This window comes from Saccopteryx leptura, chromosome 3 (genome assembly GCF_036850995.1).
Source record: "Saccopteryx leptura isolate mSacLep1 chromosome 3, mSacLep1_pri_phased_curated, whole genome shotgun sequence".
In the NCBI taxonomy this organism is placed as follows: Eukaryota; Metazoa; Chordata; class Mammalia; order Chiroptera; family Emballonuridae; genus Saccopteryx; species Saccopteryx leptura.
In genome coordinates, this window is record NC_089505.1 from 35,448,873 (window position 1) to 35,465,749 (window position 16,877).

General features: G+C 35.8%; 1 protein-coding gene across 6 annotated transcripts in view; it reads left to right on the top strand.

Annotated features, from left to right (window-relative positions):
• Window positions 1-16,877, top strand: part of PTPRK (protein tyrosine phosphatase receptor type K) — a 573,924-nt gene that overhangs the window by 282,431 nt on the left and 274,616 nt on the right. For all 6 annotated transcript variants that reach the window (XM_066373278.1, XM_066373272.1, XM_066373275.1 and 3 more), the window contains exons 4-5: window positions 10,361-10,442; window positions 12,534-12,649. In XM_066373278.1, coding sequence (XP_066229375.1) covers window positions 10,361-10,442; window positions 12,534-12,649 — 198 coding nt within the window. The remainder of the gene's footprint in view (window positions 1-10,360; window positions 10,443-12,533; window positions 12,650-16,877) is intronic.

Consider the following 16,877-nt stretch of genomic DNA (forward strand, 5'->3'; position numbering starts at 1 on the left):
TGACAATTTTTTGCAAGTGCAAGATTTCAGGAATGAAAACTAATTTAATTACCTAATGGACTATTTTTATGAACTTGAGTATTCTAGCATATGCTCTAAAAGTAATTATTCTTAGTTCCTTTATTTAGATCTTCTAGATACTTTTGGTGATTACATTTGGGATAGTCAACTCCCTGGACTAATTTGAAGTATAAAAATGTACTATGCTCACATATTCATTTGGGTGTGGAGTCTTTTGAAAATCACCTTCTTTGAACTTGGTGTGTTGTTTTGTTTTTTTTAAAAAAAAATACAGCCTACTTTAGTGTTAAAGCTCTTAGGTTTTATTTTCTGCTTTTAATCTGTGCTTCTACATTTTTGCTGTTTTACTGGACACTGGTGTGTGCTTTGATCTGTTGTTTGTCACATAAACACAATACAGCTCTGAAAGGGCTTGTGGTTGACTGGATGTTATAGTTGTTTTCATGCAAGTGCAGTCTTGTTAGAACTAATATTGTCACCTGTGTTAGAAAATGTAACAGTTCCTCTCATTGTCTAGGCAATTGTTAATGCTAAACCTTGGGGTATTTTCGTAACATGACATTTTATTCAAGAATATTTGTTTGTACTGTACGTAGAGTTTGCATTCTACATCAACTTGTCACTAGGATATCATTATATTTGTGTGTGGCTAGACAGGACTGTGTGTGTGTATGTATGAGTGTTGTCTGTGAAAGCCAGTATGCACTCAGGTAATAGTGCGGTTTTACAGTCCCTGGGGCCCTAACTACTCTCTGCAGACTAAAATGTCCTAAGGTTAAGTCTTGACAGGACTAGTCCTAAGAAATGGGCCATATTTAATCTTAGCATATCTTTTAAAAATAACTGATTTTGAATTCTTACGTACCTGTAAATGGAGGTACAAGGATGCCCAGAATCTGAAATATAATACAGTTTTATATGAAGAATTAATTTGAGCTCTATTATATGTTTTAACTGCCTTCCATGTTTGGCGTATCCTTAGAATCCTCTAATTACTCTTGTTAGCCAGCTTTAAAGCCAAAGAATGCACCAGTATCCTCCTCGCTTACATATTTTATCTCTGTACCTTTTGCAAGTGCAGAGATTTATCCCCTGCAGGAACTAAATAAACAAGGAAGCAGCCAGTAGGCAAGGGCTGCTAAGAAAGCATTCATTTCAGAGCCTGAACTGAAGGCATTTTTCACATGCTTGACTCCTAGAGATCAGCGATTGCATGAGTCAGTAGGCAAGCCAGCCTACCATGCAGGGGGCTGACAGGGAGGAGCTCATTTGCTGCAACCCCTGATTGAGAAAGCAGAATTCCAGAGTGACAGTGCCTGTGAGAGGAGCTCCCGTAGGTGACAGTGACTGCTAGTTCTGCACTAGAACTTTCTAACACCTGCCAATTAGTGTTTATTAATCTTTATGTAGGAGCCAAAATAGAACATTTTCATTTGAAAAGAAACTATGTTCTTGATTTTGAAATTTCCACCCAGAAATTTGACTTAGTCAATATAAGCTTGTCTCGGGGGTATAAGCAGAAATGTATTCTTTACAGTATTAACTATTCAAGAGAAGTAATTATATTTTCATGCTTTCTAAATTAGCTTGGGAAAATTATCTGGAAAGTTCTCAAGGGAGAGTTATTATATTATGTCAAAAAATTTTATGAGTCAAGTAAACATGAACTAAATACTTTATCCCATGCATTTCCTTAAGGGAACACTATGAACTAGAATCTGCTTATATGACATAGTTGTTTTCTTTAACATACTGGAGCTCTGTCTAGTTCCAACTTTCAACAGGAGTCTTGTGATTCTGTTGTGTTGAGTAAGACTTGTCATTGCCCTCAAAGACCTTATATTTTAGTAGAGAAAGATAGACTTTGAACATTTATTAATACAGTTAACTGTATAGTCATTCTCAATTTATGACTCTAGCCTGAGGACACTTCTTACCAAACAGTCTCTAAAAGAGCAGATATTATGCGCATGTCACTTAGGATCAGGTCAATGGATAGGAAACACTCTACCTCTTTGAATGTTCATCCTTTCAACCAAGCCTCCATTCCCATCACCTTTCTCGGGACCCCCCCAAGCCGTTTTCTTTTCATCATGAACTCGAGCACTAGTTGCTCCCTCCTCTTCTGAGGTCCACACCATGCTGATTACTTCAGTCTCCTTGTGTGAAGTCCCCTGTTAGTTCCTCCACCTCCCCATCCCCCCAAATCATCTTTATTTTCCGTCATTTCCAGAAATCACCTTCTTATTTTACCTTAACACCGAATTACCCACCTTACTTTAACCTAGTGCCCCGGTTAAACAGATCTTATATTTCACAAGTGTTCTCACTTTAATGTAAGCATCTCACTTTCTGACTATAACAGAAGTTCATCCTCTTCTACTTTATTCATTTTACTGAGATCATCTGTCAACCTCATGGTGAGACGGTGAGCACCAGTTCATCAAACGTTTTGTCCTTCGTCAATTCATCAGCTTTCTTATCATATTGAAATTTGATTTCATTATAATTTTTTGGTTACATTTATCATTTGGATAAAATTATTGCTTCTCTTTTTCACCAAATTTTTATGGACTTAAATACAAAATTACACTGTGTTAAAAAAAATCATGATTCATGATAGACTGGGATCCCTAAAACTCACTGTCAACAACTTCAGGTATGCTCACAGTACTCCTGGATATCCTGCCGCACTTTTTCTCCTAATATTCCTTTCTCCTCCTTTTTTATCCCATTATATTTGACTCTCCTCAAACCCCAATCACTCCTCCTTTTGACCAGTCCAACCTTTATAACTGAAAAAATTAAAGCCCTATAATACAAACTGCCTTACTTACATTCCTCCAAATTTATTCATATCTTCACTCATACTCCCCTTCTTTTCTTAAGTTATATATAAAAAAATAGAGCCCCCCCTATGAACTATGATTTGAGTTTTGTACTAGCCTATCTCACACTAACAGTTACCACTTCTCTATCATGGACACTCAAAAATCCCCTATCAAATTCTATTCTCCTCATCAACCTATAAACATCTCAGTGTTTTCCATCTTTAAAAAATACTAATAAAATTTTGAACACTTCTCTTGATCCCCTATTTTCTTCTGTCCATGGTTAAATATCTCCACCAATTCAGGCATCCTTCTTGTGGGAGTTATTATATGTGTGGCCATCCTTCTGCTCCTCATCATTGACCTGTGTAATTTTTACTTCTTTGCATTGTACAGGTGGCTCTTACTTTACTCACTCTTAATCACAATGGCACATAGGGATTTTTCTTCCAGATTTATTAAGCTATAATTGATATATATTGTGTAAGTTTAAGGTTTACAGTGTGTTTATTTGGTACACATGTATTGCAAAGTGCTTACCATCATAATGTTATTTAAAACCTCCATTACATCCCTTAATTACCATTTCTTTTTTTGTGATGAGAACATTTTAGATCTATTCTTATGGCAACTTTCAAATATAAAATACAGGGTTGTTAAATATAATTACCATTCTGTAGATTAGATCCTCAGAACTTATTCATTTTCTAACTGGAAATTGTACTTATTGGTATGACATCACTTAAATGTGAAAATCTGAAATAACTGAAATTACAGAAATTGAGACTAGACTGGTGGTTACCATTACCAGGGTTTGGAGGTTGGGGAAAATTAGGAGATGTTAGTCGAAGAGTATGAACGTCCAGTTATAAGATACTTACAGGAGTGTTTTCAGTCTCATTTTACTTGGTGTTTGAACAGCATTTGGTCCTGGACAGTCATCTATTTTAGACATTCTCTTTTTCTTCTTTTATTATTATTATTTTTTCATTGCTTTGAGAGGGAAAAGCATCAATTCATTGTTTCACTTAATTGTTCCATTTAGTGTGTACTGGTTGATTGCTTTTTGTATGTGCCCTGACCAGGGGTAAACCTGTGACCTCTTGTGTGCCAGGTCAACGGTATATCCACTGAGCAACCCTACCAGGGCTCTGATGTTCTTTTATTGGCTTTTGTGATACTATCTATCTCCATTTCTCTTTTTTCTATCCACACACTATTTTCTGCCCGTCCCCTTCATCTCTTTGCAGGCTTGTCTTCCTTTATCATATTCGGGCAGAAGGTTTGGCACAAAGAGAGAAGGTGGCCTAGGATGGATCCTTCTGAACCCAGTGTTTAGAATTTACAAGAGAGAGAGACAGAAGTCAATTATATTTAATTAACAATGTTGACTTCCTTTTGTTCATATTTATTATGTATTTTGTGAGTGTATGTGTATGTATGTATGTGCATATAATTTGATGTTGTTATGGTTCGGCTAGTATCTGTTGAATGTCTGCTATGCGCCAGGCATGATGAATAAAGATTTGAGTACGCAAAGTTGAGTTAACCCCTTGAGTAGTACAAATGTTCATATACGTCCTCGTGCCTCCTGACCATGCAGAGTACAATCGGTTTGTTTTAAAACTGTGTAAGGCAACATTTTAAAAAGGCAAATGTATGTACTTCTTGTTTCTATAAATTGGTTATCAAAAAAACATGATTTTAAGTTAATAAAACTGTAACAGGAACTAATTTCATTTTTTGAAAAGAAAAACTCACTCTCAGGGTCAGTGAGCATGAAAAAAACACTACTCAAAGGATTAACTATTTGAGGCCTCATATTGTAATGAAAGATGTAGATGTATCTAGTGTAGGAGCCCTTGATATGGATGGCATTACTTTTTTATCCATGATAAATATTTGGACATAAATACTTAGAAATGGTTTTTTTTAATTTTTTAAAATTTATTCATTTTAGAAAGGAGAGAAAGAGGGAGGGAGAGAGAGAGAGGAGAGAGACAGAGAGAAAAGGGGGGAGGAGCAGGAAACATTAACTCCCATATGTGCCTTGACCAGGCAAGCCCAGGGTTTCGAACTGGCGACCTCAGCATTTCCAGGTCGATGCTTTATCCACTGTGCCACCACAGGTCAGGCTAGAAATGGGTTTTGATTTCTGTATGTTTATTCTTTGAAGACATAGAACTTTACATTTGCAATGCTCAATGTCTAAAAATTCAAATAAAAATTCCACAAATTCAAGGAGGTTTATGGGAATAAAATAACCAGTATTCTATGTTTTTTCCTCTCAAATTGGGGCCGGGGGATTAAGTTTTTGATGACAGAGAGAGGGAATGTGAAGGAATCTCATGTTAATATCTGTATCCTTTATGAATGTTTTCTTCCCTTCACTGTGTGCCCAGAGCTGTGCTGAATGGTTTGTGTGTATTATCTCATTTAATCCTCCCTTACACCTTGAGGTGGATACTAATAGTTTCTTTTTATGTTTCTCTATTTTTATTTATTATTATTTTTTTATGTGAGAGGTGGGGAGATAGTGAGGCAGACTCCCTCATATGCCCCAACTGGTATCACCCTGGCCACCTCATCTTGGGCAATGCTTGAATACCAAGGAATTTTTAGCACCTGAGGCTGATGCGCTCCAACCAAGCTCTCCTCAGCACCAAAGGCCATGACCAAACTAATCAAGCTGCTGGCTGTGGGAGCGGAAGGAGGAGAGAAGGAGGAGAGCGAAGTGGGGGAGAAGCAGACGGTCACATCTCCTGTGTGCTCTGGGTGGGAATAAAACCCAGATGCCCATATGCAGGGCTAATGCTCTATCCATTGAGCCAGGGCCCATAATTTCTTTTTATAGAAAATAAACCTGAGACTTCAATTTTACTTAAAGTCATGTGAACAATTTAACATTAATTTCTCCATAAGTTAAAGTTACTCTTAAAGAATAGGAACTGCCTGACCTGTGGTGGCGCAGTGGATAAAGCGTCCACCTGGAAATGCTGAGGTTGCCGGTTCGAAACCCTGGGCTTGCCTGGTCAAGGCACATATGGGAGTTGATGCTTCCAGCTCCTCCCCCACTTCTCTCTCTCTGTCTCTCCTCTCTCTCTCTCTCTCTCTCTCTCCTCTCTAAAAAATGAATAAATAAATAAAAAAAAGTGAAATGCTTCTTTAAAAAAAAAAAGAATAGGAACTAAATGTATAGCTGATTTTGTAGGCAACACTAGTTTTAATATTGATAAATTGAAAGAAAATGCAGTATATTTTTTTCCAGATTTTTAAAATACCTGTAATATTCTGTACTATATGGTGTTTGGATTTATCATTTTATCAATTCACATATAATATTCAGTCTTCACAAGGAACCTGTGAATAGGCAAGGCCAATAATGGCCAGATGAGGCTACAAAGACACAATTAAATAAATTACTTGGGTTACATGTGAGTGTGGACCAACAACTAGATCCTAGGCTTCCTGACTTTTCGGGGTCCACTTTCGATTCTATGAGGTACTTCCTTGCATTAATTCAGTTTACCAAAGGATCAGGGTGTCTTTGTTCTTTAGGGTTCGTCTCCCCCCGCCCCTCTACTTCAATTTGACTTTACTTCATTTATTTAGTTAATAATCCAAGAATGTGGCTAGAGTAGCAAAAATTTTGATTAGAATCATCACCTTCAATATTCCAGGTAATGGAGTGGAGTGAAAACAGCGTAAAAAGCAGAACCCGTTTATTCTTCTCCCGGGCTGGCCTCCCGGATGGGTTCAAGTTGACATGTGGTGTGGCTTTCAGTGCTCGCTTCTCCTGGGCAGCCCTGGTAGACTACTTGACACCAAGCATTAGATCTGACCCGAGCATTAGCCCAAGCTGCTCCATGTAATTAAGCTGTTCGGATTTGTTTCCCCTCACTGGACAGAAGAGCCTTACAAGGTGAGGGCTCTGTTGAAGTGATAAAACTGATTAGATCCTTAGCAGTAAAGGAATCTGATCTTGAAAATTTCCTCAAGCTCTTGTTAATGAGGCAAAGACAGCACTTAGCAGGGAAAATGAGGTCACTAAAAAAGAGAAACATTTTATTCCCTTTAATAAAGAACCACTTCTTTTAAATCAAGGCCTAAATTTATTGTCCAGAATAAAGCTCAATTTAAAAGAACAAATAAACTTTTTTCTCCAGGGTGTAGTAATCGTGTTTAAACTTATCACTTACATGGGGTAAAGGAAGTTAAACAATGAGAGCAAGTAAAACTAAGATGAGCCTAGAAATTAAAATAACTTAATTAATGCTGACTAAAAGAAAACTGAGATAATGAACAATGATTAATTATACAGATGTTAGGTCTATTCACAAGAATGTTTATTTTTTTTCAAAGATGGGTTTCTCACTTTTTCTTTCAATGCCTTCCCTTTTGTTGAACTACAGTCAAGCAAATGAAACATTTTCCCGGAATACAAGTATACAATCCTTAAATATCAACAATGTTGATAATCTTAACCTTTAGGTTCTATAGCATTTTTACAGGCAGTACTACGGCATCCTCACAAAATATCATAAAGAGAGCTGCGTGTCATCTATATTACAGAGCTGAGACTTGGTTCTAAAAGGTTATATGCTTTGCTCAAAAATTTGTAAACAGGCGAGTTGAAAGTCAAAGTCAAGCTTTCTCATCCCTAAGAAAGTGACCTAACAACTACAATTGTTTCAAGTTATATATTGCTTAAAGTCTGATTCCTTCCTCTATTTCTTGCTAAACCTTTGTTCCAGTATTTAAAAAGTAACATGAAAATTGTTTTCACATGAAATACATTGATATAAAGTATAACTCATATGGATATACAGACATATAGTTCTGTGTTCATAAATTAGCTATCCTTTCATCATGAAGAATTTCTCTTCCTCCAAAGACTTCATTCTCCTATGTATAAGCTTCAACTTATGCCAGTGAAATCAAGAGTCTTAAAGGGAAAACTTGAAGTGGAAAAAAGTAACATAGAAGAAAGTTTACGACTGAAGTGGATGGATGGGAAAGGTATCACCCACCCAGCCTTGGCTTTTGGGTGGATATAGATGTACAGTATCAGGCTGGAAAGGCTGTATTGCTGATCATATTGTTATTTAGTCAATATGAGACCTAATTAGTGTGCTGTTAAAATAGCTTTAATTTTTTAATATTAAATTTTAGACTTTAAGAGGAAATTTAAAACCCATTTAAAGGAAATGTTCTCACTGTGTTTGCTTCTTTATTTTGAGAAGCAGTGTAGTAAAGTTGATAGAAGCATACAACCTAGATGTAGGTCAGCTAGAGTTCGTTTCTGATTCCACCACTTACTTGCTGTTAGACTTTGGTCCAGTCACTTACCTATTATTTAAATTGAGGATAAAAATAATACCTATCTCATATGGTTGTAGTGAGGATTAAATGAATGCATGGGGGGGGGGGGCTAGGGAGAGAAACAACAACAGATTCTTGCGTGAATGTTCATGCTAGTTTAGGGCAGCCTCTTGTGTCTAGTAAGTGCTCAATAAATGTTACTTAGTATCAGCCATCAGTCAGGCTTTTGCCTCTCTGCTATAGTAAAACAATCTGTCAGAAAATCACCAGAGAACTTCCAATGGCTAACTCTAGTTGATACTTTCTTATAATAATTTTTCTTGACCTCTCTCCTCCTATATTTTATATTTTTTACCATGGCCTGTATGGTTTTTTTTTTTTTTTTTTTTAAATCCAGACTCCCGGTTTCCAGTTTGTTGTTCTGTTTCCACACAGCCGCAGTAAGCTTCGCTGTTTGCACCCTCCCCATCAGAAGCCCTAGGTCTGCACTGAGCTATAACCACAGCCTAATTCCCAGAATTAGCAAATCCTGTCATGGGACAGGAGATATGGCTGAGATTGATCATCGGATCGATCACATTGGAGAGACTGTCCTCCTGAAATCAGTGTTCATATAGATGTCATTGTTTATGTTGCTACTGATGCTTTACAATATGGTTATTGTCATTTATCTGGACGTTTCTAATCCTTTTGGTGGGAGTGTTGGCCTGCCTGAAACTCCCTGATAACTTCTCTTCCTTCTTGGACCATTACGTCTGAATCCCATTTTGTTGGTTTTAGTTCTGCTAGCTGTCTTCCTGCCTCCATTTCAGTGGTTTTCTCCTCTTTTCTTTGATATGCATTTGTCTAGTTCTCTCCTAAGGATTTACCCTATATGTATCCTAGGCAATTCAAATCCGAATTTGAAATGTCTGAAATATACTGAGTTATCTTCTCTCTCAAATTTGTCTTTTTCTCTATCACTAGTCCTACGTAGGGATCCCAATAGTGTCATACATCTAGTGGATCAAGCCAGGAATCATAAGTCTTCTCTTTCTTACCACAGCTAATGAATCAGTATATTCTGTTTTATCTTTTGTATTCTTATTATTTTTTACCTCTTCTTTATCCTCTCACATCTCTATTTCTATTGCTCCTAGCCTATTCCTCTTTGTTTCTAGACTTATCTGCTTTTAGGCATCCTTCACCTTATAGCCAAAGAAATTTCCAATAGACCAATTTGATTATATAATTCCTACTATAAACATAAACTTCCATTACATTTCCTAAGATGCTTTCCACAATGCTCCAAAAATAATTTATGTTATTTCTATAAATAAAGGAACACATCCTGAAATAAAATGTTGCAATATGGCATGCTGAATTTTCTCTTGAAAACTCACAGCACACATTATTAAATGAAAGGTTATATAAAGTTCTGCCATTGACTTTAACAACAAAACTTGATAACTTAAGGTAATACTGAACTTGAAAACTTTTTTGTTTATTTAATATAAATGTGGAACTATTGATGGGGTATACTCCGACATAGCGATGGTGGTGTTCAGGGTCTTCCATACCTTCCTTTCCAGTCTCATTTCTTGCTTTTTGAGTCTTTGTAGATATACAGATACATTCATTTAGCTCCCCAGACACAGAGAAGTATTTTATTCAATTTTATATTGTACCTTTTGCCTGGAATGCCACTAGTCTATCTAATGAGCTCTGTCTTTGAAAATTCAACCACTGAAGAAGTTTAGATTATTTTATACCTTCACTGGTTAGCTTACTGCTTGGCATATTGTAAGTGCTCAATGTATGTTAAATAAGTAACAAAAATAGAGAAAAGCAATAAGAGAAAATTTAAGAATATAGAATTTGCTGGGTCTGCATTCATTCTGCATATGTATATTCATTCTGCATATGTATTGCCCATTCAGGAAATCTAATAAGACTTGATAGTATGTACTTAAAAAATTTAGTGAAAGATGCTTGAACTCAGTAATTTAATGGTTCTTCAAAAAGAAATCCTTTGTTTATTTGTAGAAGGTTTAGGAAATTACATTACACGATAAATTTTTAATTCTTATAGGACAAAAATCAAATTAATTTTTTTAGGCATTTTATAGCTATTTTTCTGTTATGAAAATTCCTTGTAAATGATTGTTGTAAATAATTTCTGGGTTTTTTTTTTTTTTTGCTGACAGGTAATATTTGAAGCTGAAGTCTCAGGAGGGAGAAGTGGTTATATTGCCATTGATGACATCCAAGTATTGAGTTATCCTTGTGGTAGGTTGTGATTAAGAATTGTATTTTTCCATGTTCTTTCAACATTTGTCTTATATTGGCAGTGACTGTTAATTGTTTATCACTTGATCATTGCTGTCTCTTTTGTGTTACTCCTACCTTTCTGTTCAGTTTTAAAAGAACACTGAAATATTTCTAGAGTTTTTAAATAAAATATTTTTCAGGCTTGTATCTAATTATATACATCTTCAAGGATTGTTTTAATTAATTACTGAGAACCAAATACAAATGTAAATGAAATTCTAGGTAGAACTTTTTCCATCTCTTGGTATTAAATTTTACAAGAAACCAAAGAAGAAGAATAAGTCAGAGTTCATCTGAAAATAAAATAAAAATAAGCCTCATGAACTTTTGTTATCTGCTAAGTTGAAGTTTGAAGTGAAGAAAATGAATCAGTTCACCTCATTGCAAAATTAGGCTGAATATTTTTATGTCATCATAAAGACCTAGTTAATTCATGTTAAACAACAAAACAATAGAAAGCCAATAAAACAAGAAACTCAGTTTACTAGTGCGTGGTTTTATGTTACGTGCACACTGGTTGGTCTTTAGATGGTCTAACTGAATTTGTTTACATTGCATTCCCTGAAAGACAATTATTACACACACTCAGTAGAGCCAGCATAAAACAGCTGGCATAAATTCAAACTATACCTATATTTCCCAGCAGCACCATTTTATAGGGTCCATGAATTTTAGATGATCTGTTGAATAATCCTCTTGAAGGAAATTCTCTAGCCCATTAGAAGCAGTTTGCACAAAGGGCAGCAGGCCAGGGATCAAGGCTTGTGCTCCTGGTGAGTGGTTGTAAAACCCTATTTTGTGTCAGAATCCCCTATGGAGTATGACAAACCGCAGATTGCTTGGACTCTCTTCTGTTCTAATTTGTAGGTCTGGTGGAGCCTCAGAATTTATATTTCTGATAGTTTCCCAGGTGATGCTGATACTATTGGTCTGGAGTTCAGAATTTGAGAACTACTGTTCTAGCTCATGTTCTAGCTCCAATGTCCCTCTTCTGAAGTGCCTACTGAAATGGGGCACTGGAAAAAGATATAGCAGACAAGGGTCAAATGAGTTTTATATGTTCTAAGAAAAACAAGAATAGAATTATTGCATTCAAAATTCAAGTTTCTTTACTAAAATTATTTTAATTCACTAGTGTGTGAAAATGCTGTTTCTATCTACTGTCCATTTGCACTTCTTAATTGCAAGGGTTTAAAGAAAAGCTTCCATGCGTTAAATAGTAAAAAAGTATGAATTGATACTGCAGCAGTTTCACTGTGGTACGGCCCTCCGTGAGCTTTCTTTTCATCACTGAGGCTTAGTTTTTCTCATTTAGATTTCCTTTCAGTTGAAAACAAGACTAAGCTTCAACATTTAAAGGTAGTTGTAGAGAACACTTACTTGTTTAACAATTGTATAATTTATGTATAGTATATGTTGGCTGCACTCATCACTTTTTGTTGCTCTAATATTTCTCTGCATAACTTTCTTAGAAATACAGAGGAATAGGAAGTGGATTTAAGTAGTAGTTAAGCTGATTTTCTATTTGAGAGAAACACAGTTAGTTATTCACTTGCTCTTTGGAAGCACTAGAGGATATCTTTTGAAACTTTTAAAAAAGATCTAGCTGCTTACAGTGTAGTTTAATAGTTCAACAGTTATATATGTCAGTATTTTCTATATCATTATTAGTTTTCATTATTTTTTCCATTATGCTTTGTTTTGTGCCTATTTGACTTTTTTTTTCTTTTTTTGCTGCTTGCTTTGACTTATGACTGTTTCACTAATGCCCATATTGCAACAATCCATGGTGGTTCTCTGCACTAATTGTTGAGTGCTCACTCAGTAAACATTGCTCCAGCAATTATGGAGCAATAGTGATAGCTGTTGGGAAAAAGAACTGGGTGAGAGAGGAAATGATGTCTCTCAACACAAGAAAACTCAATTTTCTTTCAGATGCTATATCTTGGCCAAAGGTAACAGTATTAAGAACATTATTCTCTTGGGGAAAAGTAACATGATCTGTTTTCTTCATGCTAAAAAAAAAAATTTTTCCCCCTGCTTTCACAGATAAATCTCCTCATTTCCTCCGTCTGGGGGACGTAGAGGTCAATGCAGGGCAGAATGCTACATTTCAGTGCATCGCTACAGGGAGAGATGCTGTGCATAACAAGTTATGGCTGCAGGTAAGCCCAAGTCGGCAGCTGAGCTAAAGGGTACACTTGATTTAAACAAAAAAAAGCACAAATGTACTGTTTGTGGTCTCATTCTTTTCCATGCATGTGCATGTGTGTGTGTGTGTGTGAGAGAGAGAGACAGAGAGAGAGAGAGAGAGAGACAGAGAGAGACAGAGAGAGAGAGAGAGAGAAAGGGAGTGAGAGAGAGCGTGTCGGTCTTAGGTTTGACTTAATTGGTTGCAGGTTCATTTCAGATATTTCTATTTTGGGAATATGATAAAATTATGACAGCATATAGTTAAAATATTTGGATTAGTTTGTAAGTAACCTAATAATTCTCTCATGTGTACAAACTATGAAAACAAGATTTTTTAGGTACATACAGAAGCAAAATAAAAATTTCCTCATTTAATAGTTTGAATACTCAACTAACGAAAGCATAGTACTTAAGTAGGAACTGTCCTAATCAAATTATTAAAATGTATTTTAGAAAAATTTGGAGGATTATTTCTGGATATGTGAATTGGAAGAGATTCACTTAAACTCTTTTTCAGAATTTTTCCATATAAAGGTTCATCACAAATATGAAGCCAAGACCCATTGCCTTGCATATACTAAATCTTCAATAAGTATGTCTTTAATAAATTGCAATTTAGCATACATGTTGGGGAAATCGGAATGGTGCAAATAAAGAGCTTTAGAAGAATCAGGAAGAAAACAAAAGACTAAGGAATGGGCCATGTTCGCAGAGAAGAATTTGTCAATCCTGGCGCAGGAGGTGTGAAGGAGTTAAGAGCAGTTCCAAAGCCCATTGAACAAAATATTTGAAGTTAAATCATAAGTCATAACATTCTCTGAGCACATTTACTATTTTATTGCTTTTTGCATCAGAATGAGGACAGAGAGAGATTTAATTAATTTGAATTTTAGATTCCTGAGAATGCCAATGGAGACCAAAAAGAGAAATTATTGTAAGATTAGCTTAGTTTCTTGAACATAGACATCAGGATTTCTTTTACTGTATCTTTAGAGGGGTAAAATTAGTGTTGAAGATAATCATTAGTTTGCAGATGGTTTGGATAATGATTATAAGAAATGATGTAAAAAAAAATCATACCTAGTATAATGCCTGATATTGTACTAGATGTTTTAAATGTGTTATATCATTTAATTCCCTTAATACATTGGATAACAGATGTGCTTTATATAAATCTAATTATTACTATTTTTATAACTTATTTAATTTGCAGGTATCAGGATACAATCCTGAATATATAAAAAGGAAATGAAGCCCCTTCCCTTGTTTTCTGATGATGCTAATTTCCCTACAGATATTAAAATATAAGATAATTTTTCTTGGAGAGCGAATTATATAATATGCAACTTGTTTATCAGCTAAACATCAAGTCAGAATCCCTCTTACTTTCTCCCTGTGGCCTAAATAGTAGTTTTAAAAATACTTTTAGACATGTTTTCTAATTATTTTGCTAATTAGTTTTCATTTAGGTAAGGGATAGTAGCTGGCATTTGACTTGAGTTGTGCTCCAGATAGTCTTACAGTGGAGAGCTAGAGGCTATGCAGTCTGCCTTGGTTTTATGCCCCAGGATTTAATGTGACTTTGAAATAAAAAGGGTTTTGTATACTCAGACACCAGCTGCCTTCTGGCAACAAAGAAATCCTGGCCCTGATGATCTGAGTGGGTTCTAGTCAAAATGCTGCTCATTTTTTGTTTGTTTCCCTACTTTATAGATTGACTCATTTCATTATAGTTTCTCAAAATTTTCTCCTGCCTTTTTTTTCAAACGAAGATGAGAGATAAAAGTATTCTGTGAAACATTTTTCCTTCCTTTTATTTTTTACATTCGCTATGGTGTTTTTGCATATTTATCTTCTCTTTTGACATTGATATTACCCAATTCCTCAACAGTTTGAACCTTACTAATTAAGTTACCTTAATTTATTTTCTTAACTATTCTCCATGTTTAAGAAGTATTGAAAACTATCAATTACTTGGTGGTGTTATTTTGTTTGTTTTATTTATTTTTTTATTGATAGAGAGGGACAGATGAGGACAGACAGGAAGGGAGAGAGATGAGAAGCATCAACTCATAGTTGCAACACCTTAGTTGTTCATTGATTGTTTTCTCATATGTGCCTTGACCTGGGGGTGGAGGGGGCTCCAGCTAATCCAGTGACCCTTTGCTCAAGCCAGTGACCTTGTGCTTTGGGCCGGTGACCTTTGGGCTCAAGCCATCTACCACAGAGTCATGTTTATGATCCTCCGCTCAAACCAGAGACCTCAAGGTTTTGAACCTGGGTCCTCAGCATTCCAGGTGAATGCTTATTTATTGTACATGTATAAAATGAATCATTTAGAAAATGACCAGTGACTTAAAAACTTGTTAATCTTTTCTTAAAATAGTAGAAACATAATAAAGCATTAAAAAAAAAATCTTGGTTCCTTGATGAATCTATAAGCCAATTCATACAAATAGATGTCAGGTTATTTTAGCTTGGTGTAGAACAACCCTAGAGATCAGGAAGTACAGTTCTTAATTGCTTCCCTTTAATTCTGATAGCCTTGTAAATTGTGTGGGCTTAGAGAATTTATAACTATTCTGGGCCTTGATTTTCTTATCTATAAAAGGAGTTATTGGATAGAGACTAAAATTCCTTCTAGCTAAAGATGCTAAACTCTATATCTTCATAGTATTTTTGATGACCTGAAAACTTTCCTTATCTTTTTTGTTTGATGAAAAACTATAATTATTTTTATTATTAGATTTTTATGGGAAAATATATATCTTAAGTATCATTGTGAAAACAACTGCTTAATAGATCTGCTGAGAATTCTAAGAATGAAAGTTCTTGAAGCAGCTCAGTGAGAGATCACTGCATCCTTGCAAAGAGCTAGTGGAATAATGGAGCAGCTGTGGTCAGATATAATAAGAAACCCTGATCAACTTTTTGTCTTCCAGATGACTAACGTTATATACTAGTGTGCTTTGATTGGTAAAATGTTGTCTATATATGGGATAAAAATTTTTTAAAAGCAACCAATTATCTACTTTAAATAAAAAAATACACAATACAACTTTTTTAGAATATACTGACCATATGGCTGCTATTATTCAATATTTAGAATAATTTGTATATGGAAATATATATAAAGAGTAAATGCAGGCCCTGGCCGTTTGGCTCAGTGGTAGAGGTGTCGGCCTGGCGTGCAGGAGTCCTGGGTTCGATTCCTGGCCCGGGCACACAGGAGAGGCGCCCATCTGCTTCTCCACACCCCCCCCCCTTCCTCTCTGTCTCTCTCTTCCCCTCCCGCAGCCGAGGCTCCATTGGAGCAAAAAGATGACCCGGGCGCTGGGGATGGCTCCTTGGCCTCTGCCCCAGGCGCTAGAGTGGCTCTGGTCTCCACAGAGCGATGCCCCGGATGGGCAGAGCATCGCCCCCTGGTGCGCGTGCCGGATGGATCCCGGTCGGGCCCACGCGGGAGTCTGTCTGACTGCTTCCCCGTTTCCAGCTTCAGAAAAAGAAAAAAAAAAAAAAGAGTAAATGCGCTCACTTGTTAATTATTTATAGCTAACAATATTTTAACCATTTTTATTGTTTAAAACAACAGAGATTAGGTACATTTAAAAAATTGAGAACAAAAAAAAATTCAAAGAATGAGTTACCTGAGCCAATCTAAGGTAATTCATACAGCCTATCATAGTGGTTCTGGATATATCTTTAGGAACTGTTCTTTCCTGTAAGATATCAAATTATATACCCTTATCTTCCTGTATTTCCCTTTGTATAAGACTCATCTTAATTTTGGGGCCCGAAATCTGAAAGAAAAAAAAAGTATTACATAAAGTTATTGAACTCAAGTTTTATTCATCATGAAATTCATACAACCTCTCATCACTGTCAAAACTCCCATTCATTAGCTTGTCCTCATCTGTGTCTGATGACGAATCACTGTCTTCATATACTGCCTTGTCCTCAGTTCCATCTATGTCATTTCAAATGCCACACTTTTTAAATGACTTGACAACCACTGTAAAGAAGCACCCAGTCTTTAGACCCCAAGTTTTTTTGAAAAAGGGTTTGTCTTATACATGGAGAAATATGGTAATACTTAGAACCTTAGAAGAAGATCATTTATTGCAAATATTTAGTAAATAATGACAACATATATAATCTGAATGAACATCCTTGTATATGCTGAGCAGTCTACTGATACAT